This window comes from Leuciscus leuciscus (assembly GCF_965113295.1).
Source record: "Leuciscus leuciscus genome assembly, chromosome: 1".
NCBI lineage: Eukaryota > Metazoa > Chordata > Actinopteri > Cypriniformes > Leuciscidae > Leuciscus > Leuciscus leuciscus.
In genome coordinates, this window is record NC_138725.1 from 76,371,985 (window position 1) to 76,398,853 (window position 26,869).

Genomic DNA, 26,869 nt, shown 5'->3' on the forward strand with positions numbered 1-26,869 from the left:
ATGCACCATGTCACAAAGCTCGAATCATTTCAAATTGGTTTCTTGAACATTACAATGAGTTCACTGTACTAAAATGGCCCCCACAGTCACCAGATCTCAACCCAATAGAGCATCTTTGGGATGTGGTGGAACGGGAGCTTCGTGCCCTGGATGTGCATCCCACAAATCTCCATCAACTGCAAGATGCTATCCTATCAATATGGGCCAACATTTCTAAAGAATGCTTTCAGCACCTTGTTGAATCAATGCCACGTAGAATTAAGGCAGTTCTGAAGGCGAAAGGGGGTCAAACACAGTATTAGTATGGTGTTCCTAATAATCCTTTAGGTGAGTGTATATCCACTTGGTGACCTTATACACACACATGGACTTCAATTTCCTTGCCATGCTGATGACATTCAAATTTACCTTACCACCAGCTCTGATAGGCCATCCCTGCCCGACTCACTCAATGCATGTATCAGGGATATTAAGCACTGGATGTTCCTGAATTTCCTCAAACTAAATAATAACAAAACTTTTGAAATTTTGATGATTGGCTCTGCTGCCTCAGTCAAAAGGATGGACCTGTCCTTTGATATTGATGGGGTTCATGTTAAGCCGCCTTCATCCATCCGTAACCTTGGTGTCGTATTTGACTCAACTCTATCTGTTTGCTCTCATATTTCATCTGTTGTTAAAAACTCTTCTTTTCCATCTACGTAATATTGCACGTCTTCGATCTTCTCTCACTCTAGCTGATGCTGAAACCTTAATTCATGCATCAATCACATCACGTCTGGATTATTGCAATGCTCTATTTATTGGTCTGCCCAAAAAACCTGTTGCAAGATAACAGTATGTTCAAAACTCAGCCGCAAGAGTTCTCACCTCCACTACACGTTCAGCTCACATTCCTCCTCTGCTGCATGATCCTCACATATGTATGTGGCGAGCAGGACCAAGCCGAGGGCCATGGGAGAGCGGCACGAGGCCGGTGGCGTGATTAATGATGAGCCACACCTGCGCGACGCACCGGTCTCGCATCTCTCACGGAGGAGCGGAAGCATAAAGGAGGAGCGACGATAGTGAAGAGCGAGAGAGGAACAGGCCTGCGTTGAATCTGATGTTTTGTTTCTGTTTTGTGTGTTGCCAGCAGTCGTCCGCGAGGGGCTGCTGGTTTACTTTTATTTTTGTATTTGTTTATTTATTTATTAAATATGTCTGAATGTTCGCCAGGTCCCGCCTCCTTCTTACCGTAAAATCTGAACTGTGTTACAATGTACATATATATTTAACACGTACTTTGGATAATGTGGCTATATGTGTCCTTATGTGTCTGCAATGTGTGTGTGGGTGTGTAAATGTATTGTAATGTACAATGTAAAGTGACCTTGGGCTACAGAAAGGCGCTATATAAATAAAACGTCTAAATACCTCAGTATGTTGAGCTGACAGTTTGGACTCTCCAGTCCAGCACAGAGCAGCTTCACTCCTGAATCCTGCAGGTCATTGTTACTCAGGTCCAGCTCTCTCAGGGGTGAGTTTGATGATTGTAGAGCTGAAGCCACAATTTCACAGTGCTGATCAGTGAGATTACAGGCTGTTAATCTGCAAAAAATAAGTACACTGGTTATAACCCTCACGGAATGAAAACATATGTCCACAGATGTATGATCAATATATTAACTGGCTTAAATATATTGAAAAATATATAAAAAAATATATTGCGTTAATATATTAAAATATATTGAATAATAGACAAGGATTTATTGAAAAATTTGTGAAACTATATTTACTATGTTACACTAATGTGTGTATGTACCTGAGTTACTTTCACTCAATTAAGCTGTTTCTGCTACACAAAGTATTGAGTTGAGTTTATGAGTAAAGTTAATTACTTAAGGGTGCATGTTGAAAACATGTAAATCTAATTGGTCAAACAAATTAGTTGAGTTGAAACTATTCATAATTCTGAAGCAAATAGTTTTTTTTTTACAGTATGTGGAAACTGATTGCCTAAACCCCTTACTACACCCCATTTCCTGTCTATCAGCAACAAATCATGAAAGTAAAACAGGTGATTTATCTCAAAATGCGCAATCTCATTGGCTGATGCCAATTTCTGACAACGTGATTCGTTCAGAATCGTCACGTGACGAGCTCTGACATTTCCGCGGTAGGTCAAAATGTCGAAAGATATGCGTGTAAAATCCTCTCAGAGAAGCCGAAAACAGTTGTCATTAGCTAGAAGACACAAGGGAATACAAACAAAGACAAAAGATGATGAAATGCCATCACATAGTGCATGGGTCTTCACAATTCTTTTCATGAGAGCCGCACGGATAGGACAAAGTCAGTAGGAGAGCCATACGTCGTCCTTTCAGTTTCGGTTCTCAATCGATCAAGTGTTTACATGTTCTCTCGATAAACCACCTCTTTCAATCCGATCGAAATTATTTGTAATAGAGCTGACACTTTGAGTTTGTAACGGGTTGTGTCATAGCCCTTATTTTTTAATGTTTTTAATAAATATCTGTAGTGACTGGCTGCATGATATCGCCGTATTTTTTACAGCCATGCAAGCCACAAATTAAAGCTTGGCGGGCCGCATGAGGCTCGCGAGCCGCGCAATGAGTAACCCTGACATAGTGCGTTGATGCGTTAGGTATCTGTACTTTACTTAAGTAGAATCAATAGTGCATACTTTTGACTTTTACTTCGTTACTTTTTGCAGCAATTATTATACTTTCTACTCCACTACATTTCTACAACGTTTCGTTACATTTTCGTTACATTTTCGGATCAGTTTTAATAAAGCAATAAAGCACCTAAAAGCTGTCACAAAGAACCGGCAAAAGCAATGAATATGTCAAATATAGCAAGGAGACATTTTAATTGTTTATTAATAAACAAGTGTTTTCTGTGTCGGCTGCAAAGATGAGGTTGACGATACTGATACGCGATCTTCGCAGTAGTGAACGCGCCAGAGAGAAATGCGCATTTCTTACGGATTACATAAGCAGAGAGCAGTCTGTTTTCTTTCGTTTTTAATTGTTCTGTTTAAAAGTACACATTTAAAGCTCTCTAAAGATATATTTATCAGGTCTGTGAGGCAAGTAGGATACCTTATACGCTGAGTTTCGGTTCATTTATGAGACGCGCTTCAGTTCACTCGCCGGCGCCTACGTGTCGTGATTATCTATTTTCTACTATATTTACTTCTTATTTATTAAATCCTGGCAATTGGTTGATGAAACATTGATTAAAATTAAGATACAATTAATACAAAACGAAATTCACTTTAAAAAAAGGCTTTGTGCTTTCTGTTTGAGGTCAAGTCAAGTCAAGTCAAGTTTATTTGTATAGCGCTTTTCACAATACAGATTGTATCAAAGCAGCTTCACAGTATTAAATTAAAATAATACAACAAAGTTTGTTTCAAGAGGAATTTATTGATTGATAAAATTTAATTAAATATCCCCAAAATATCCCCAACTGAGCAAGCCAAAGGCAACAGTGGCAAGGAACCGAAAAACTCCATCAAGTGACCTAATGGTGTCCTAAAACTCCATCAGGTGACCTAATGGAGAAAAAAAAAACCTTGGGAGAACCCAGGCTCAGTCGGGGGCCAGTTCTCCTCTGGTATTTATGAGCTAGAGGCCGGATTGTAGTTTGAACTGTAGGATTATATGAATGCCTGGCTGAAGAGATGCGACTTTAATCTAGTTTTAAACTGGGAGAGCGAGTCTGAGCAACGAACAGTATCAGGAAGACTATTCCAGAGTTTTGGAGCCAAATGTGAAAATGCTCTCCCTCCTTTGGTGGTTCTGGATATCCTAGGTATGACCAAAAGCCTTGAATTTAGTGATCTTAAAGAGCGCGATGGATTATAGGGCGATAGAAGATCCGTTAAATAGACTGGAGCTAAGCCGTTTAGGGCTTTATAAGTCAGTAGCAATACCTTGTAATTAATACGGAGCTTTATAGGTAACCAATGCAGTGATGATAAAATCGGTGTTATATGATCACATTTTCTTGATCTCGTAAGAACTCTAGCGGCGGCATTTTGGACTAACTGTAGCTTGTTTATTGAGGATGCAGGACAACCAGCTAATAAAGCATTACAGTAATCCAGTCTCGAGGTCATGAATGCATGAACTAACTTTTCTGCATCAGAAACTGATAGCATATTACGTAGCTTAGCAATGTTTCTAAGGTGGAAAAAGGCTGTTTTTGTAACATATGAAATATGATTTTCAAAAGACAGGTTGCAATCGAGTATAACACCCAGGTCTTTTACTGTAGAGGATAAAGTAACAGGACATCCTATGATGTTAAAGTTGTATTGTGCGAGGTTTTGTGGGCGGTTTTTTGAACCGATAAGTATTACCTCTGTCTTGTCTGGATTTAATAAAAGAAAATTACGCGTCATCCAATCTTTTATATCTTTAACACACTCTGTCAATTTGGAAAATTTTGCGTTTTCATCCGGCCGTGATGAAATATATATTTGAGTGTCATCAGCATAACAATGGAAACTAATTCCATGTTTCCTTATAATATTTCCAAGTGGCATCATATATATTGAGAATAACAGAGGGCCTAACACAGATCCCTGCGGCACTCCATAGTTTACTGGAGTTATGGTCGATTTTTCTCCATTTAAATAGACAAAATGGTAGCGGTCAGATAGGTATGATTTGAACCAGCTTAGTGCTTGTCCTTGAACACCAGTATAATTTTGTAGTCGATCTAAGAGTAATGTATGATCTATAGTATCGAACGCAGTACTAAGATCAAGTAAAACTAGTATTGAGATACAGCCTTGGTCAGAAGCTAAAAGTAAATCATTTGTGATTTTAACGAGCGCAGTTTCAGTATGATGCGGTCTGAATCCAGACTGAAACTTTTCATAGATATCATTTTGTTGCAAGAAAGAGCCCAGTTGAGCGGACACCACTTTTTCTAATATTTTAGACATAAATGGAAGATTTTAAATGGGTCTATAATTTGCTAGATTATTATGATCTAATTGTGGTTTCTTAATGAGAGGTTTTATAACTGCCAGTTTAAATGTTCTTGGAACATGACCTAAAGATAAAGACGAGTTAATAATATTGAGGAGAGGCTCTTCCACTACAGGTAACACTTCTTTCAGTAGTTTAGTTGGTATAGGATCTAATAAACATGTTGTTGTTTTAGATGAAGTGATAAGTTTATTTAACTCTTTTTGTTCTATAGTTGTAAAGCACTGTAATTGTTCTTGCGGGGTGATAATTGAAGCTGAATTATAAGGCGCAATTGAGGTAATATGAGGTCTCTGTGAAAGTTTTAAAGTCGCTTTCAGAGCGGTCATGTCCGTAACGGAGAACTGTCACGTCTTTTGTTTTTTCCTCATAAATGGGAACACGAAAAATAAAATAAAATTAATATTTTATGTTCTGTGGAGAGCCAACCCTTCTTCATCCGGTGGGTATTACTTTTGGTTTGCGCAGTGTAATTCACAGAATTAGGTACAAAAAAATATTTTGCTACCTAAAAGTTAAAGATTTTTTGTGTCCCGTAACGCATGTGTAGCCTAGGCTATTTCCCATTAAATATAAAACGCATACTGATATTTTTCAATATGTATTAAATGCATTTTCTGAGAATTTATATTTCAAGTTTTTACTGCAAATGTCCCGTTTACAACGATGGAATTGCCCAATATTAAATAATTTACCCTCAACTAGTTTTGTGGTGTAGGTCTACGTATTGTATAATGTTAACTTCAAAAAAGGTGTGTGTCGCGATTCTGCCTTCTCACACCGCGACACAGGTTCGTAGATCTGAGTGTAGCGATTTCGGATTCATATTGCATATTGTTACAGCCCTAATTATTAGAATATAGACATTAAGAGAATAAATTGTTATGCAAGTACTTTTACTTTTAATACTTAAAGTACATTTAAAATCAGGTACTTTTTACTTTTTACTTAAGTAGGGTTTTCATTGTGGTACTTCTACTTTTACTAAAGTAAATATGTCTCTGGTTATTTGTACTTTTACTTAAGTACTGAGATTCAGTACTTCCTCCACCACTGTCTAAATGTAAGTCAAAAAGACACATTACATTTCAAAGCACTTAAAACCCACAAGCCAAATCCTGAAAACAGTCCCCTCAGTCAGCTGATGGTGAAGCTAACCAGCCAGGCTCCCTTCAGCACAGGTTCAAAACAACTCAACAGAACAAAACTAATTATGAATCATTCAAAATATCAATATAGAACATTGGAGAAAGCAAACAAAGTAGACTAAATTGTTATTTGACAGAGTATCTGCACACTGTCAGAGAAGAAGAGACGGATCCTGACTAAATACAGGCTCAGTGACCACCAACTGGGTCAGACAGAGATGCATTTCCTCCTCCACTAGGAAAAAGTATCTTCACTAAGTGATTTACACCTTGGACAAATAGCCAAAAGAATAAAACTTCCCAAAGTTAGCAGAACAAAAGAAGCTGGAAGTTATCCTAGGAGAGGGTACAGCAGCTCCACTGACAGCTAAATATGATCTGCCAGAGGGACTGTGATATACCGGTATTTCGTTTTTCCATTCCACCTGTGTGATGGACTGTTGATGTGTTGTTTTGGATGTTATGATCAGTGATGGATGAAGCAATAATGAGTTTTGGATGTTAAACAGTGTGATACATGGATTTTACTTGGACCTATAAAGCATATTTTGTCTGTAATTCATGGCTTTCAATGGAAATTAGTGGAATTTTGCCATAAAAATCTTTAAAGGCCGTTTTCTCAAAATGAGTTTTTTCTTACACTCCTAGTAACGATTTTCCACTTCTGTAGCACCTACATACACCAAACTTTACAGTCGTATTCCTAACTATATTGTGAAGGTTTGTTCAGAGAGATTTGTTGATATATCATTCTTGGCCTGATTTATATGACATTTTATGCCTAAAAATAGGGCGGAAATCAATTTTTTAAGGCTATTGGCAGTATTTTCTGATTTACAGGGTAACAAAAGGGGATATTAATAATCCCCTCTGATAATGTCTTTTCATTGAATATATCAACAAAATGCAAAAATAATTTTGAACCTTGTTTTTTTCAATGGTCAGATTTATCACTTCAAAATATATGCAAATTAATGCATATTTAATTAGATATAGCCTCATTAGCAATTTAACCTGTTAAGCTGCAACGCCACTTCCCCAGAAATGACATACCCAAACTGAAACAGATACAGTTCATGAACCCTTTGCACTAAAAGCACAAGTATGATCTCATTTGAAAGCTGACACCTGGTAGTTTATTGTAAATGTAGAATTAATTATTGTCATTATGAAAAAATATTTTTTAAATAGCTTCAAAGTTTTGTAAAGTTATTAGAAATTTATTTTTATGAAACATCTTCATGAAAATAAAATTGAAGTTGGCACTGCAGCAATCTAGAAATGCACTGCAGCTAAAGCCACATGTGTGACCATGTTATATGTAAAACCTGGAGATGATAAGTCTAAAACTCTGTATTTAGTTAAATGTTTTTCAAGATCATGTCATATGACTTTATTTTGATTAGACTCTAAAAATGCTACTGATGTTTAGTCATCATCTAAGTCATCTATTCAGTCTATTGTCTCTATTGTTTTGTGGTGCAAACGAGCCCCATTCAGTCTCAGTCTCCCCAGTACACATTCACACACCTCTCCAGCCTGGTTATGGATCTAAATATGCATATCTTTTGTCTGCATTATTATAGTTACTAATGACTGGCTATTCACAGGCTATTCATAGGGTTTCAATCCCTAATTTATTTTATCAAAGTTCTCACTTACATTTGAAACTGTATCAAATGCACTAAAACATTTCAGTAAGCATACCTATTTAGAAAAAAAATCATAAAAGAATAACTTCTAGGTGGCAGGTGCACCTGGGCTAGCTAGCATGTTAGCTTAGCACACCATCAATACACGACCATTTATGAGATTAAAACCATGTTTGTGCTCCAAACTTACTTTATAACGCAAGTCGAGTGTTTTAAATAATCTTCTGTAATCTAATTTGGCTTCAGATAAAAAAAAATCAGACAGAAAATATATTATTTATAGTATTATGCACTATGATAAAGTCTATATCGATTAGCATTACATTATAAATATAATCTATTATTATAAAAATACCTGGCATTGCTTGAAGAACACAGTCAAATCAAATATCATTGCAATCATGTTTATTGTCTTCAAAACGTCTGTATCTGCATATTACAGTGATATCTGTTAGCTTTGAATGTGTCTGTGACTTCCTGGAATGTCACATGATCATGGCTCTTCTTCATGTTCCATATTATGGAGTATTATTGTGCATATAGCGCCCTCAGGCTATTGGTATGAATTGAAAACACAGCACATCTCAGTAAGAAGCGCTCATAATGATTACATCGACGCATTTGGGTATAAATTCAATAAATATTATTCCTGTCTATAGAAATATGATGTGAATCTATGAGAATATATCAATATTTCTCCAAGTCTGCACATTTTTTAGCTAAAAGCCCTGAGGAACGTTGTTTTGTGAATCGCTGTCATGACGACAGCACAGAGTTTTTTTTCTGAATGGAGCGGCTGACGCTCATAATTCATATTAAAGGTATCGACGCATTTTTTCATTTCATAACTCCTGACACAAATTAAGACATAACTGTCACTATAAGTTTCTCAGAATACAATAGTGGTCAAATACTGAAACTTGAGTCTTATATCTTTTTAATGATGTATAGTTTGTCAAGGTAATAACATTAAATCTGATAGTAACTTTGAACTATTTAAACAAAAAAACGCTTCAGTGCGCCGACGCACTGGTGAAGCTTAACAGGTTAAAAATAAAATTACAGAAAACTTGCAATGCATTTTTTTCTCCTACTCATGTGAGTAATCAACTGGTAAAGTTTGATGGTGATATCTGTAAGTTAACAATTTTACCCTATTCACCTGTAGTGTCTCGCCTTAAAAACTGATGAAAACAAACAGGATTACTTACGGCATTTGGTGATCTATGTTATATGATGTATGCCTTTTCACTAGGTGGCGATAGTGAAGCTTAAATAGCAAGGAAAATGAAGTAGAAGAAGAGCAGTAGTGATGACATCAGCGATTTCAGAGGGAGGGGCTCTAATGACATTCTGGCTGTTTCATTGTGACTTGAGATAGGGGGCGTGATTAGTAGAGGTGTGGTTTGTAGTACTGAGGGATGCAGTCGGACACACTTGGAGAGCACCACATTGAGTCCTTTTTCGTGGCTTATTGTGATTAATAACACTCTTAACATCTCAATAACTTTAAGTAGTACAGTGACGTTTAAGAAATGTAACACTTTAGAATATCGATTTGTAAAATTTGTGAATCGATGCAAATCGGCAGAAGATAGAATCAAGACTCATATGTGAATTTTTTTTTCCACCACCCATCAACCAATCAGATTCATGCATTCAACAGCCCCCCGTAGTATAAATGTATATAAAACACACAATATTATTAACATTAATTAATTAATGAAAGTCAAACTCAAACCTCAGTATGTTGAGTTGACAGTTTGGACTCTTCAGTCCAGCACAGAGCAGCTTCACTGAATCCTGCAGGTCATTGTTACTCAGGTCCAGCTCTCTCAGGGAGGAGTTTGATGACTGTAGAACTGAAGCCACAACTTCACACTGCTGATCACTGAGATCACAGGCTGTTAATCTGAAAAAGAGATGATTTTGTTTAAAAGGTTATAATCAGTCAAGAGTTTGGTCCTGTATTAATAATGGACAAGCTTCTGAGCACTGGAGAGATGTTCGAGAGCGGGAAGGCCTGGGTTGCACTTTTATTTTACATTACATGCATGTACAGTACTGTGCAAAAAAAGTCTTAGGCATGTTAATACCTAAAATAGCAGCAAAGACAACGTTGGCAGTATTGACGGCAAAATAGGCTACAGAATATTTCATTCTGTATTGACAGGTGCAATATTTGAAAATCGATAATATTTTTTTAAATTACATTTATACCTGCATTTATGTCAAAACCTAGAGACTTTCAAACATCAAAATGTCACTTATTAATATGTATTCGTGTCAAAATGACATATAAACATATTTTCCTATTCTATTTTGCCTGGAAACGCTTCTAACACGCTTGTTGGAAAATGTCACGTGTTGTCACGTGTTGCGTGAAAAATAGGCGTCGGTTCTATTTCTAGCATGCACGCATTTTGCGCGTGGCTTGTCACGCAGGCAGTGTGCAAGCTCTAATCTGTTAACATGGGAGCCGAAATAAAAACGGACACGCCACGCAGCTGAGACGCTCACGCCACGCAGCCAGTGTGTCGCTGGCCTAAAGCGGACGTGCAGTGCGCGGACAGTCTGTGGCGTGCACAACAGAGATGCGCACATAACAGAGATGCATGATGGTTGATCGCCAAATTCGAACGGCACCCTCTTCGTTAAAAGCTAACGTATGGAAAATTGGTCATTTCATTGTGACCTATTTAGTATTTTTTGTATGAGAGCTGCTTTCTGTATTGTTTAATTCTCACATCAATATGCTGTAAACCGATCTGTTATACGTACATTATACGTAGGTTTACTGTACTGCCCTCCACAGTCACAGTATGTATCAGTGCAATGCCAGCCACAAAAAGTAACATTTTGACTGTGCTTTCTACAGATGTTCATTCACTTTTTTTGTATAAGCTGTTATTGATTGTGGTATACAGCAAACATTTCAAGTCATAACTCTTTATTATTTAGTTGTGTATAAAAGCGGCTTTGTATGTTACTAATTATTCAGAATATGCGTAAGTCCACAAGCATTATGTTAGTATGAGAGCTGCTGGTACATCATTCTATATTTTTGAAAGAAAACTGTTTGTGATTTTGCAACAGCAAAATGTTTTTTTGTCTGAAGGATTATATTGCTCATTGGAAATAACAGGAAGATGTTGGTTAGAAGTCTATTATTAAATGCTAGAGATTCAGAATATGCTGAAGTTTGTAATCATTTACTACAAGTATGCAGCTAGTACAGGCACACATTTATTTTCCTGTTGGTTATTTGGTTGGGACATATGCTGGCAAATGTAACCTTACAGTTGACTTGCCAAATCACTTCCGTTTGTTTTATTAATAAAATTAAAATAGGAAGTATTGGAAGTAAATTATTTATGGGTCATCATAAATACTTTGCTTTAAAAGTACCAAGTAGTCACAAAAAAAAAAGATGCATCGATAATCGTTACCCTTTGAATCGCAATCAAATCGAATCGTGAGGTGCCTAGAGATTCCCACCCCTAATGTTTTGTGGCCTTATTTCAGAAAATTTAATTTTTAGCTTTTTCAATAACCATGCATAAACTTTATTCTCTCAAAAATACAAAAATACAAACATGTACATACATGTTGCTCACATATTATGGTAGCCCTCTTTGTGCTAAATAGAGTGTAGTAGATTAAAGTCTACTGGACATGAACTTGAAAAATGGTGTGTATTGATTTCTTTTTGCAGTTTTGATGTTCATTCATGTTTAATTTGTGTTATAACTAGAAGAGATTATCAGTTCACGTGCTGCTTGAACTGAGGCGCTACACATTAAAGTGACACAAAACAGTATTTAATGTTTGAATTTCATAAAAAATTACAAAATTTGAAAGCTGAGACTTTATTTCACACCAAAAGTAACCTGCTCTGTCTTTGTCTGTTGGCACATTGTCAGTGTCCTCTTTGCTCTGCAATATATTTTTTACTGTGTACATGACGTGAGTGCAGAATGGCTTGTCAGATGTAGCAACAGTAACTAAGAGGGGCGGGTCTTTGTTAAAGGTCAATTTCAAATTATTTAAATCTTTGTGGACTCGGCCGGACTCGACTCAGACTCGGATGTTAAAGCAACACTAAGGAACTTTTCCTCTTTGGTCGCCCTACAGGTTGGAAGCAGAATTGTGCATTACCGCTGTCGTAAATAATTTCGCCGCCCGCAGCCTACCGTCGCACGCACGCTCGCTGTTTATCTAGCACCGGCTTTGGAATGAACGATGTCCACAGACAAGGTAGAGTATGTTGCATGATTTCATGAAAGTATGATGTATTGCGACATCAGAAACGAAGAAAAACGAAATAATGACTATTGTAACGCTTGACATAAAGCAAGTCAAATTTGTAGTTTTATTATGTCTCATTCGAACTACAGAAACGTGACCCGGTTTGAAAAACTTGCATAGTGTGGTTGTAGCAGAGTCTTTCACTCTGTTACGACTTGATGAACCACTGAAACGATTTTGGAAACATTATTTTAAGATAAAAAACGGCCCTCTTTGGACTCGTACTTGGACTTGATTGTTAAGGACTTGGATTTGACTCGGACTCTGCAAAGGTGGATTCTACTAATATATAGAATGCGAAAAACTGTACGTTAACAGAGCAGTATGTCTGAATACATAGTATTTGAAAAACAGTCAGCGAAAAGTTGCCGGATAACCTACTACTTCTGGCAAGATTCTGAAGTGCGCATACGATGGGCACTTTACTATGCGCATCCGCGATAGTCATGGATTGATGGATAGCCTTGGATTATTTGAAAAGTTAAACCATCATAGAGTGAAAGTTTATAATGTGCACGTTTTTAAGTCGAGTCAGGCATCAAGCACAAGAGGATTCGCGTGGCGTTTTCTGTGCGCACACACAAAGCCACGCAGACAGCATGTGATCGCCGAATTCAGTTCCCCTTCTCTTTCTTTAGAGCTTAAAAGGACACGTGCACGTAAAATTAAGTCAAAATGTCAGTCTCGGCGAGTATCCTCGTAAACACAGTCGGTTGTGTGCTGTAAACAATTGAGAAAGAAAACGGATGCATGTCATTTATATTGAGTCCAGGCATTCATCTTAAAGAGACAGCAGCTTGCTGTCCCTGAGGTCGGCTGTATCGCCGGCGATACCAGCTCGCTTTTTTTTTTATCAGTGTAAAAGAAACTCATAAATACTCTGTTGACTTTGATTTTCCATAGGAGTTTCATACATCAATCGATTCTGTTAAATGTGTATTATTTTTGTGTATGCTCACAATAAAAACAAAGTGTTGTGCTTTTTGCCAAATAAAGAAAAATAAACACAAAGCGAGTTCTGCCTTCTCTCTGCCAGTGAAGTCCATTCTGAAACGCGTCCGAAAATGAACAATAACTCAGCGAATACTCAGTCAAACAGGCATACAGACACACAGGCATGAAGCTTGAATTATCTTCTTTTAAATGAAGTAATTTATATAAAAAACAAATATTCTCATCTTGTGAAATCTGTATTAAAAGAGAGCGATTCCAGTCGAGCTCATTACAGCTCATTCAAATGTAATGTTACTCCGCCTACGGAGAGCGCGCGCTATTCAAACGCAAATGAATGAGGCCATCCACGCAAACCTGTGAACGCCCCCATATCAGCTCGAGAAAACACAAGTTTATTCAGATCATTACTTGTTTACACCGTCTCGCAGCGCTGTGAGGAATAATAATAATGGAAAATGTCCCTCAGAAGTGCGGGTAAATCGAGGAGCAAGGATCCGACTGAGCTGAGGAATACTGTAGTAAGTTTTTTTCCTTCTCACGTGAATCGCGTTTCTGTTTTGTGAATGAATGAAAGGCAGAGATGCGCGCTGTTTACCACATCTCGCAAAAAGACCGTTTAAATTTAAATCGCGTGTGTGAATGAATGATGATGTTTTAGCAAACTGTATTGCTATACTGAGATGAGTAAAAATCGACTGAAATATGTTGAAATAAAATGTAGGCTATTTGTATAAGCAACGTATTAAACTGCAAATTAACATTTATATGCCCTAATATTTCATAAAAACAACGTTACAGTCAGGCGAAATATGAAAGACAACATTTTGTTGACTAGATTTGGGTACAGTTTTTACTGTAGAATATACTGCCACATCAAATAAGCTTTTGTTTAGCAATTTCTATATATAAAATACTATTTTTGTCAAAAATAAAGTCATCAACTAAGATGTTAGCTGTTCCAATGTTGGCTATATTAAAACTAATGAATACATAGATAAAATGTAGGCCTATAATCATTTTTTTTACAAAGAAAGAGTACACTTGAAATATTGTTGAAATTGTAATTATTGTTGTAATTGTAACTTTTTTAATAAAATAGCAAAACATATTTACAAGATAGATGTAAGCAAAATCTTAAATGGTCAATATAAGTCTTCTTCTAAATATATCTTTTGTCCTTGCATTGTGGCTCAGTCAGTGTCACACCTGAGTGAATGGCTCATCATTATGCAGAGTGGGTGGGACATTGTATTTTCAGGTGTAAACCACTCCTCGTTCACGCCCCCTCGCATATTGGCTTTCCAAGCAAAACCTGTTTTACATCAATTTAAATCAATGTTTAGTTTTATGTGAACGATAAAGCAAGACTATTTTCACATAAGTTTGAAGCCAGAACTCGAAGGAACAACATCCATTAGTCAAAAGTCTTATTGACACATATTTATTATGAGTTTTGTGGTCATATTTCAGCAACTTTCATTTTTATTTTTTGCAATAACCACGCATAAACATTATTCTCTTAAAAATTAAAAAATATACATGCATGGTGATCACATATTTTGGTAGCCCTGTTTGTGCTATATAGAGTGAATTTACACCTTTGCCATTAACATGTTTATAAATAACTGAAAAAAGCACTAATGTCAGAGCATGTCAGAACACCCCCAGGGCCCAGAAAACCGCTCAGACTCCGGAGGGTTAATGTACCCGCAGCTGTTTGTGATACTAATGGTGATCAAACAACACAAGAGAGAAAATGACTTTTGTAGCTTTAACAAAGATAAATTGTATTAATTACGGTAATTAATTATATTAGCTACATTTCATTTATTGAAGACTGTTATTTTTACATTTGATTATTCAATTTCTGTACCTAAATTCTGTTAGATTTACCTGAAAAACAAAGCACTGCTCATTTCAATTGTATCTTTCTTCTATTGTATTTATCTATGCTCATAAATTATTATTTTCTATTCAGATTCACTTCACTACAAAATCACCCCAATTATTCTAGACTGGTTAATTCTATTAAAATAGAACTATTCAAATCAATTGGTGAAATTGTTTATTTATATATCGCAATATATATCGGAGAAAAACAAAATATCGCAATGTAAGTTTTTTTCCAATATCGTGCAGCCCTAATTCATACTATATATAACATTAAAATTTGTAATGGTCGCAAAGGATGTTCTAATTCAAATGTAGTGCCTACTCAAAAGGTACGCAATTGCGGACGCACCATGAGCGTTGTATAAACAGTTATTTCAGCGCTTAATGGGAAAATTTTAAATGGCAACAGAAAACTCACCAATTGGAGTGAAGAAGATACCTTTTCATTATTACCTTTACTGTCCAAAAAGTCCATATAGAGAAAAAAAACTTGATAGCACTTGGCAATATAATATGAGGATGCGCAAAGCAAGAGTCTTCATGTAAACAGGTTGCATGCAGTGTTCGTCCAATCAATGAATCTAAGACCGCAAATATGCAAATAAGAACGCTAACCGAGGGTTTAGGAGTGTACAGCATGAAACATCAGTTTATAAATACCCAGGATTAATTGTAAACCTTGGGTAAATTATGATCAGTGTAAAGGTTTACAATGACCCAGGGTTAACTATTTCAAGTGAGAAAAGCCCTCTTGTATGTCAATAATTAGTTATAAGACAGATAGTTCTGGACCTTGATTCTGAATGGTTGAGCCGTGTTCTAAGACGTAGTAAATTACTCTACAAGGACTCGAGCCATCCAAGTCACATAACGTTTTCTATGCTCTTATCACGGTTACAGTACCATAGCATTAAGGCCCGGACTAGTAGGCTCAGAGACAGTTTCTGGTCAATCCTATTCCTGGAATACCCACAGCACTGCACATTTTCAAATTCAACTTATCAGCTCGTTAGTAAAGACTTCAAGACCTCTAATATGTGTGTTAGATAAGAGAGACATCAAACATGTACAGTGCTGGGATACTCCAGGACCAGGGTTGGAAACGACTGACCTAAATCAAGATATTTCTTATTTTAATTCATCCTCACCGCAACTAGATATATGAGGAAGTCTAATTTAAAAAGTGTGATTTCTAGACCAGGAAAAGGAATACATTTCTCTAAAAATGCTTTATCCTTATCCAGTAAATTAAGAATGATGGAAAAGTCTGAAAAAGATGGGAAAGTCTTGAAAAGACTGTAATTGCTGAAGAACATTCAGATTTTAAAACTTCAGAAATTTACTACTTTTAATACTTGGATTTCAATTATAATTACAAATTAAAATAATTATTTTAAATATTTTAATCTGTAGACACTTCAAATTTATGTAAATGAAAAAGCCATTACAGCGCATTTAGCTAAACTATTAGCCTACATGAGAGGTATTATGTTCATATTTCAATTCAGTTGATATCATGTTCGTATTTTCACACTCACAGAGCTTTTCTGCAGTTCCTCAGAGCAGGTAACAGTCTTCTTCGACCCTCTTGTGATGATGTGATGCTGTACTTTTTAAGGTCAAACTCATTCATCACCTCTGACATCAAGATTATGTTTGCCAAAGTTGAACATTGTGCAAGAGAAAGATTTTTGTTACTTGTTTCAGATTGTAAAAATGCCTGCATTTCTTCAATAAGAGAACTATCCTTCATCTCAATCAAGCAATGCATTAGATTCATCCATCTTTCAGGGCTGACATTGTCATTTGTGTTTTTTGTTTTTTTAAGGTTTTGGATAATTTTCTTGATGCCCTCTGGGTTGTTCTCTGTGTGAATTAGCAGATCCTGTAAGAGTCTCTGATTGGACTCCAGCGAGATGCCATGAAGGAATCGAAGGAGAAGATCCAGGTGTCCATTTTTACTCTTCAAGGCTTTATTCGTTGCTTCATTCAGAAACACATCCAGAGAAACAATCTCACACTGAGTTCTGAACTTTCCTATCAGGAACATTTTCATAACTTCACTATTTTTGTGTAAATAACAGAAAAACACATACAGTGCTGCAAGAAACTCCTGAAAGCTCAGATGTACAAAGCTGTAAACCTTCCTGTGATAAATCACAGATTCCTCCCTAAAGATCTCAGTGCAAATCCCAGAATACACTGAGGCCTCAGTGACATCTATGCCGCTCTCAATCAGGTCCTCCTCATAGAACATCACATTGCCCTTCATCAGCTGATTGAAAGCCAGTTTAGCAAGTTTCACAATCACTTCTCTGTTGGACTGCAGGAGTTTCTCTGGATCTCTCTCTTCATACTTTTGGTTCCTCATACTAGTTTGAATGAGGAGGAAGTGTATGTACATTTCAGTCAGAGATTGGGGGATTTCTGCACTGAGATCTTGTTTCAGGATGTTTTGAAGCACAGTGGCTGAGATCAAGCAGAAGACGGGTATGTGGCACATGATGTGGAGGCTTTTTGCTCTTCTGATGTGTGAGATGATTCTGCTGGCTTGATCCTCATCACTGAATCTCTTCCTGAAATATTCCTCCTTCTGAGGGTCATTGAATCCCTGAATTTCTGTCACACGGTTGATGTAGTTTGAGGGGATCTGATTGGCTGCTGCTGGTCTGGTGGTGATCCAGATGAGAGCAGAGGGAAGCAGATCTCCTTTCATGAGGTTTGACATCAACACAAGCACTGATGAAGACTCAGTCACATCAGAAACTTTCTCACTGTCTGAAAACATCAGTGTAATTCTGCTCTCATCCAGACCATCAAAGATCAACACAACTGTACATTCATCATAAATCTTTGGGTCCAGATCTTGAAGTTCAGGATGAAAGTCCAGCAGAAGTCTGTGAAGACTGTACTGATGATCTTTAATCAAGTTCAGCTCTCTAAATGGAAGAACAAACATGAAATCTACATCCTGATTGGCTTTTCCCTCGGCCCAGTCTAGAATGAACTTCTGCACAGAGACGGTTTTTCCAATTCCAGCGATGCCTTTAGTAAGAACAGTCTTGATTTTGTCCTTCTCTCTTCTCTTCTCCTCATATCCTAGTTCAGGTGAAGGATCAAAGATGTCATTGCAGTTGATTGGAGTGTCTTGGAGTGGCTTGTAATTTTTCTCCATCTGTAGCACCTCATGTTCTTCATTCACTCCTTCACTCTCTCCCTCTATGATGTACAGCTGTGTGTAAATCCTGTTCAGGAGGGTCTGATTCTCTTGTAGTTTGATTCCCTCAAATAAGCTCTCATACTTGTTCTTCATGCTGGTTTTGTGCTGGTCTTTGACTCTCTGCAGATCATCATGCACTGGCTGGTGAGAGTCGAGCTGCAGGGCTGCTTCTGTGTCATGATGACTGATGTGTTTCTGACAGGAGGAGGATGTGCTGGTCTGACAGGACACATCTCTGATCTGGTCAGCTCTCCCACCACTTAAAACACATTAAGAAGAACAGAGACACAAAAACCTCTGTTAAAATAAAGAAAATATTTAAATATGTCTAATATGAAAATCATACCACATGTAGAAACTGACTTCCTAATATATCATATGGAGATCCTCAAGGTTCTGTTCCTGCACAGATTTTGTTTACCCATGTTTCCAACAAACTGTTAATGAATTATGCACATCAGGCATTTAAGGGCATATCATTATCTGCATATTAAGAGTAATGAGACATCAATATTTCAGTAGTCAAAATGTTCGGGAAAAAAAGTGTGTGTGTGTGTATGAATGTCAGATGGATGAATGGATATTAGATGCAAGAGTCAAGATAAGACTATTTTCGATTCTCTACTTATTTTAAATTTTTACCTTCACATAAATCTGAATTTTATTTATACGCGTTCCTACTTTAAAAAACAGCCGCGTCTGAAAATAATTGCAGTTTGAAGTTTATTACACTTAAGTGCAACAGCAGTTTTGATTCCTTCCATTTTCGGATTATTTACGTTTGCTGTGCTAATTGCTGGGCCGAGACAGCTGTCCTCACTCAAGCGTTATATCTATGTAGTTTGCACGATGTCGCGGAAGCATTCAGCTCTCGTGTGAAGACCGACTCGGGTAAAGACCATCGACTCAACCTGTGCGACTCCACCGAGCAAGGACATCAGTAAGGCACTTAATTATCTTCTTCTCCCTTTCCTTTCCCACTTTTATCTTATTTACCTTTATTCAACATGTGCTTTCAATACAGTCCTGTTGTCATCATGCACAGAAGGCAGCACAATACTGCTAATCTGCATCCCATTCTCTCATCCTCACACACACCTCTCTCTTTTTCTGTGGGTCTCTCTATGCAATAACAACTTGTTTGAATATCATGCTATTACATTTACAACTCCCATTAAGATCCATATTGTAGTCATTTATCGCCCCCCAGGTCAGCTGGGAAGCTTTGTAGAGGAGCTGGATGTGCTGCTGTCCTCTATCCCTGAGGACAGCACCCCACTTGTAGTCTTTGGTGATTTCAACATTCATCTCGAGAAGCCGTATGCAACAGACTTCAACTCTCTCCTAGCCTCTTTCAATCTTAAATGACTCATCACCACAGGTACTCACAAATCAGGCAACCAACTGGACCTGGTTTACACACGCAACTGCATCACAGACAACATTTTGGTGAGACCTCTCCATGTTTCAGATCATTTCCTCATTACTTTCAATCTACAACTTCCTACCCGTGCACCACCAACTCCCCTACCAGTCACTTTCAGACAAACCTGCGCTCACTTTCTCCCTCCCATCTTTCCTCTGCTGTGTTTCTCTTCCCTCACCCTCACAATTCTCATCTCTGGATTTGAATACCGCAATGGATACCTACACAGCAAAATCCCCAGTGTTAAATTAACACTCCTCAGTGTTTATATGTGTCCACACTACAGGGTGTTAAAAATTAACACTGAAGCAGTGTTGAAGTTAATGAGTTAATTAAGTTAACACTGAAGCAGTGTTGAAGTTAATGCAATAATTAAGTGATTAATTAAGTGATGATTGGCCATTAGTGGTGACACCTGATGATAACAAGCAGACTCACTGAAGGAAAGAGAAAAAACAATAACAGAAAAAAAGAGAAACACAAGAACTACTGACTTCGAGTCATTACACATTGTTGCACTTATTATTACCAGTTTGACTTTATTTCTGTCATACATCGACAAAAGTTCTTGAGAGTCAACAGAAGTTTAGACCAGTGGTTCCCAAACCTGTCCTGAAGGCCCCCCAACACTGCACGTTTTCTTTGTCTCCCTAATCAAACACACCTGATTCAACTCATCAGCTCAATTAACCCATGTGATAATGAGCTGATGAGTTGAATCAGGTGTGTTTGATTAGGGAGACAAAGAAAACGTGCAGTGTTGGGGGGCCTTCAGGATAGGTTTGGGAACCACTGGTTTAGACGGTAATGTTTTATGGAATTTTTCTTTTCAAGTTACCATTATGGTGGTCCGTGTTTGCTTTAGTTGGGCTCTTGACTCTTTTCATTTTTTAATATTAGTTTTTCTCTGGTTGCTACAACTCTGTGTTTATAAAGCACATTTGTTACTGCAAGAGAAAACATGACCTGCTCACAATATGTTTTGATGATAAAAACATTATCATGTAGTGTCCTAATTCACTGATGTCATACAGACTCTTAATTTTTGACTATATGCTTGATGTCTTGTTTTAGTATTGGTGATTGCAGCTCTGAGATTCTACAGTCTGAGATCCAACAGCAATATCAAAAATTTTGAAAATACTTTGAGCAAAGAAGTTGTTGTGTTTAAACGCACAGACATCAAGAATCAGCATATGAATCTCAACAATGGTGACAATAAACAAACTAGTGACAAACAGATCAACTCTGAACATCACAAAACAAGCTACTAAAGTCAGAACAAGACAATAGCAAAATAAAAGCCAACAGAAAAAAACAATGAAAATTACAGGACAATTCAGCTGCATAATTTATTCATGCTGCAATGCATGATGTCAGCCAGGGATGCGTTCTGATTGGTGGCTCCCATCATGCACTGCAACATTAAGCATTTGTTTGATTGTCACCATTGTTGAGATTCATATGTAGATTCTTGATGTCTGTGTGTGATTTTAAATCCTTCAGATATTTAAAACATTGCTTGAAGTAACTACTGTAGTGAAAAATTAATAAAACAATTAGATAATCAGTTTGTAATGCTGGGTGACATCATTGAATCAGGTCACTAGTAATTTCATCATTGAAACATAACCAGGGCTGAATTTCCAAAAGCATCTTAAACTTAACTTGATTGCAGACCAATTGCAACAAATGGTCTATATACGATCAAATTAGGCTTGCAATTATTTCAGGAAACACAGCCCAAGTCATAGCTTCTCTTGCCACAACACATATGCTCTATAAACACAGAGTTGGAGCAGCCAGAGAAATACTAACGTTACAAAGGAAAGGGTCAAGAGCCCAACTAAAGCAACCACTGGTCACCATAATGGTGACATGAAACGAAACTTTCCATAAAACATTACCATCTAAACTTCTGTTAAATCTAAATAAGAACATGTGTAGATGTATGACAGAAATAAAGTCAAACTGGTAAAATAACAAGTGCAATAATGGCTCGAAGTCAGTAGTTCTTGTGTTTCTCTTTTTTCTGTTCTTGTTTCTCTTTCCTTCAGTGAGTCTGCTTGTTATCATCAGGTGTCACCACTAATGGCCAATCATCACTTAATTAATCACTTAATTATCTCATTAACTTCACCACTGCTTCAGTGTTAACTTAATTAACTCATTAACTTCAACACTGCTTCAGTGTTAATTTTTAACACCCTGTAGTGTGGACACATATAAACACTGAGGAGTGTTAATTTAACACTGGGGATTTTGTTGTGTACCATTGCTATGCTGATGACACACAGCTCTTCCTCTCATTTCAACCAGATGATTCCACAGTAGCTCCACGGATCTCAAGTTGTCTGGCGGACATCTCGGCATGGATGAAGGAACATCACCTGCAGCTCAATCTGACTGAGCTTCTCGTCCTCCCTGCCAATCCATCTCTACAGCACGACTTCACTATCCAGCTAGATTCATCATCAATCACCCCATCAAGGTCGGTCATAAATCTTGGAGTAATATCGGATGACCAGCTGACCTTCACAGACCACATTTCAAAGACAGCTCGATCATGCAGGTTTGCACTGCACAACATCAGGAAGATCAGGGGCCTCATTTATAAATGTTGCGTACACACTAAAGAAGGCGTACGCCGCTCTCTACGCAATAATTGGTATTTATAAAAAGCAAACTTGACGGGAAAATGTGCGGTCCTTCACGCAAACTCTGACCCAGGCGTACGCACAAAAACGGGTGAAATGAGAAATGGCGACACCGTCGGCAGATGGAAGAAACACGTGAAAGTGTGTGAAAGTGTGTGAAACTGTAGACCGTTGTGTAAAAGAAATGGCAATACTGCCTCTCATAAATAACATGAAGACTTCACAAAGCAAGTCTTACAATTAACAGCCTACACAAACACCCGTTTGATCGATCTGCAGTGTAAAACAAACACAAAGATTACAACAGAAATGCAAATTAACAAAATATTAAGTGAAATATGTTCTGCAATAATATTGGCATGTTATGCAATTCATCCTCATAACACATCTGTAGCTTGTCAGATGCAATCAAATGGATGGTAATAAAATGCCATGATGCCATCACAATGCGTAATAACGCTCAATGGCTGATCTTGCGCTCTTAGTTGAGTGAAGTTACTTTTCTTTACGTTTTCCTCTCTGTGTTTGCCATGATTTCGCAATCGATGAATATTAACTTGCGGGCGTTTCACGTACTATTTATGGGCAACTATGGGCGTGACATGAAGCCGCAAAAGCTGCGCTACATTTAGAATTGATTGTGATTTATTAAGGGAAAACTGCGTAGGATGTGCGTGCGCACGGTTTTATAAATCCGAAAATGTATGTGCGTACGCACGTCCTATGTTTCATCCGTATGCCACTTCTGACGCTAATCCTACGCAAAGTTTTATAAATGAGGCCCCAGGCCTTTCTTAACTGAGCATGCAACACAACTTCTCGTCCAGGCCCTGGTCATATCTAGGCTTGACTTCTGCAATGCTCTTCTGGCTGGACTTCCATCATGTGCAACTAAACCTCTACAAATGATTCAGAATGCTGCAGCTCGTCTTGTCTTCAACGAGCCAAAAAGGGCCCACGTCACTCCTCAGTTCATCTCTCTGCACTGGCTACCACTTGCTGCTCGCATCAAGTTCAAGGCATTGACGCTTGCTTACAGATCTATCACAGACTCAGCTCCCTCCTACTTTCACTCGCTCCTACGAGTCTACATCCCTACCAGAAGCCTACAATCGGTCAACGAGCGACGTCTTGTGGTTCCATCACAGAGAGCCACAAAATCACTTTCCAGAACATTCTCATTCACAGTTCCATGCTGGTAGAATGCTCTCCCCACCCTCATCCAGAATGCAGAATCCCTGACAACATTCAAAAGACAGCTGAAAACCCATCTCTTCCGAGAGCACTTAACCTCATAATTAAAAAAAAAAATTTAATCCTTTTCCTTTAATCCTCCCTTATCGGGCTTATGCTACTCTGAACAATGCCTGAACTTCGTATTTTGAGCACTTCTTGCATTGTTTTTGCCTCTTCACGATGACTCGCTTAATTTAGTCCTAATTTGTAAGTCGCTTTGGCGCTTTGGCAACTTGTAAGTCGCCAGTTGCCGCCCCCTGCCTTAAAGGCTGGTCCGTGAAAATATTGTCAGATATTAAACCGGTCCGTGGCGCAAAAAAGGTTGGGGACCGCTGCACTAGGCCATCCTTACCTCACTGTTCTTTAGGTGTCGCAGGAATTAAGAAATAATGAAATAAGGAACAACAATAGCAGACTCGGAAAAGGATTCAACCCTAGTGTTTGAACAAATACTGCTCTATTGTCTTTTGTTTTCTTTCTTACTCTGTGCAGATACCACTTGATGGCTGTCCCGACATCCATATGCACCGACCTCCTCACCTGCGTATGAAGCCACAACCTCTAGAAAACAACTAGACCCACTGCCGAGCCAACTATCACCAAAAAAAAAAAAAAAAAAAAAACACAACGCAGAGACTCATATACGGAACCTTAATTCATCCATCAACATGATCCAGATTGTCGTGCTACCAGAGGTGGGTAGAGTATCCAAAAACTGTACTCAAGTAAAAGTACAAGTACTTATAGAAATATTTACTCAAAGTAAAAGTAAAAGTAATAATCTTAATAGTTACTTGAGTAAGAGTAAAAAAGTATCCAATGAAAAAACTACTCAAGTAGCTAGTTCAGGGTTCACCAATCTCGGTCCTGGAGGGCCGCTGTCCTGCAGAGTTTAGCTCCAACCCCAATTAAACACACCTGAACCAGCTAATCAAGGTCTCACTAGGCATATTAGAAACTTCCAAACAGGTGTGTTGGAGCTGGTTGGAGCTAAACTCTGCAGGGACAGCGGCCCTCCAGGACCGAGATTGGTGAACCCTGAGCTAGTTACTTTGGATCATATAGGCCTATATATATATATATATATATATATATATGAAGACTTCATGATGCATGAGTGCCATCTGAAATTTTCTTCTAAAACAAGCATTTTTATCAAGCTTGTATATTTAAGTTCAGTAATTTCACTTTAATGACAATTAATAGGTACTTTTCATTGCCATTTAAGTGAAATAAATGAACATAAACATACAAGCTTGATAAAAATGCTCTTTTAGAAGAAAATTTCAGATGGTACTTAGAGGCTTTTGCATCTGAAGTCGTCATATATATAAAATGATATTATTTAGATTTTTTATTTTTATTTAAATGACTATTATTATCATAAGTAGATAGGGGATCTTTGCAACAAAAACAGAAGAGACAAGCATTATTTCCGCCATCTGTATTCTATTCTGCATTCTATTCTATTGCCATCTGTATAGCCCGAAAATCATTGCCTGTGTCCTTTGGTTTGTATAATAATAACTTATACAACTACGTTTGGATTATTAGACAATTTCGAAATAAAGTGAATCTGCAGAGTGTTGCATTCAAAGGCATGTAATTGACACAGAGAAGAAAGAGTTAAAACTTGTGCTCGCGCTCATGACTGCTACTTAACATCTGAACACAAAAAAACAAACAAAAGTACATCGACGGATCTTCTTCTGTCTGTTCTCCAAAATATAATCAAATGTATATTTCTGCGAGCATGTTTAAACTGGTTAACTGTGTCTACAGCAGGCAAAGGCATTCGTTTTCAAGTCGAGTTCGCAGAACTTCGCACGCCACTGCGCAACAATTCACACAAACTACCACGGGATGGCGGGTGTTCATAAACTGTGAACAATGGTAGCTTATTTAATGTATGTATATGTCCAAAAAAACGGATAATGTCATACTTTCTAGTAATGCTATCGTGGCGTAATAATCAGTTTGGTTGTAAAATGTATTGAAATGAAATCGAATATCGTCCTGTGGACTCATTCATTCACAGACAGCTTGCGAAGATGTTCAACTAATAAAGATCTTCATCGCTGGCAAAATTATGATGTATTTGTAGATTTGCTTTCACTTGACTGTACTGTAGGTCCACGGCCACTTCATCCAACGCTCTTGATGTTCTTAAATCTTCCTGTTACGACTCTGAGTCGAGTGTGAATTGAAATCGCTTCAGACGATTCAATGCATGCAGGAAACTGAACAGTTCATTCAAACTGATTCGCGAACCGATTTAGATAGATCTGCCAACTTGTTTGATGAAGTCTTTGAACAGAATCGACTCAAAAGAGTGATTCATTTGTGAATTGAGCATCGCTCAAGCCCAGAAAAAAGATACAGTGCGCTTGGAATAAACTACGCATTTAACAACACATATTGCATTAAAATAAAGTAACGAGAGGAACGTCGCCCAACGTAACGGAGTAAAAGTACAGTTTTTTAATTAGAAATGTAAAAAGTAAAAGTACCCACATTCAAATCTACTCTTAAAAGTAAAATTTTTCCAAAAAAATACTCAAGTAAATGTAACGAAGTAAATGTACTTCGTTACTACCCACCTCTGCGTGCTACTAACCATCATTGATATCGCACAAAGTGTAGACTCCAGAAAAAACATATTCTTAGAGCTGATGAAAACGCCTTGTTTGTTGGAAAGAACGTTTGCATGCCACACCCGCAATCCAATGGGTGGCATGCCCCATCTCCAACTGTGACACATGTAACTTATTCAAAGTTCATACCAGTGGAATGTACAACAAGAATACATGTCACAACATCACAACTCCCCCAGCTTCTCCGTGTTGCATTCCTGGATTACCATCCTGCAACCTAACTTCAGCTACTCCCATCATGACAGATCTACTCTTGCCAATGACTTTTCCTTGGTGCTTGGAAAATTATGCTCCAGCCTCGACTCCCTTGGGTGAAATTCCTCGTGAACGTTGCAGCTTTGTGGTCAAAATAAGAACAGAATCCCATGTGGACATTACTCCATCAGCAGGAAAAGAGGAAAAGGAATTAGAAGGGTGTCTCCACAGGACACCATCCCTCCCGAAACTCTTTGCAATAAATCAGTGGTGTATGATTCCTCCACGGACTGGCACTTTTTGGTTATGTGGAACTTCTGTCTACAACATCCTACCCAGCCAATTCAACAGCAGGTGCACCCTGGTTTATGTTCTACCGGCTATCAGAGAAAATACACACTCCACCCCAAGCTCTCCACATCTACAAAATTCAGCTTCTACCACAAACAAAGAAGATGGCTGCATTATAGGACTCACTTGTGCACAAACATGGTGGTCAAGAACTCTTGGGGCATTA

The 26,869-nt window shown here is 37.8% G+C and overlaps 1 protein-coding gene and 1 long non-coding RNA gene across 8 annotated transcripts in view; one reads left to right on the forward strand and one right to left on the reverse strand.

Annotated features, from left to right (window-relative positions):
* Positions 1 to 26,869, reverse strand: part of LOC309510091 (NACHT, LRR and PYD domains-containing protein 3-like) — a 168,530-nt gene that overhangs the window by 12,977 nt on the left and 128,684 nt on the right. For 2 of the 7 annotated variants that reach the window (XM_082185027.1, XM_082185026.1), the window contains exons 3-5: positions 16,503 to 18,443; positions 9,551 to 9,721; positions 1,417 to 1,590 (exon numbers count right to left, since the gene is read on the reverse strand). The exons of 1 other annotated variant lie outside the window; for it this stretch is intronic. In XM_082185027.1, the coding sequence (XP_082041153.1) occupies positions 1,417 to 1,590; positions 9,551 to 9,721; positions 16,503 to 18,443 (2,286 nt within the window). The remainder of the gene's footprint in view (positions 1 to 1,416; positions 1,591 to 9,550; positions 9,722 to 16,502; positions 18,444 to 26,869) is intronic. 4 more of the 7 variants (XM_082185023.1, XM_082185022.1, XM_082185028.1 and 1 more) reach the window with 3 other exon arrangements.
* Positions 11,467 to 12,156, forward strand: LOC309512876. Its single transcript, XR_014211206.1, has 2 exons — positions 11,467 to 11,635; positions 11,671 to 12,156. It is a non-coding gene; the product is annotated as an uncharacterized lncRNA (long non-coding RNA).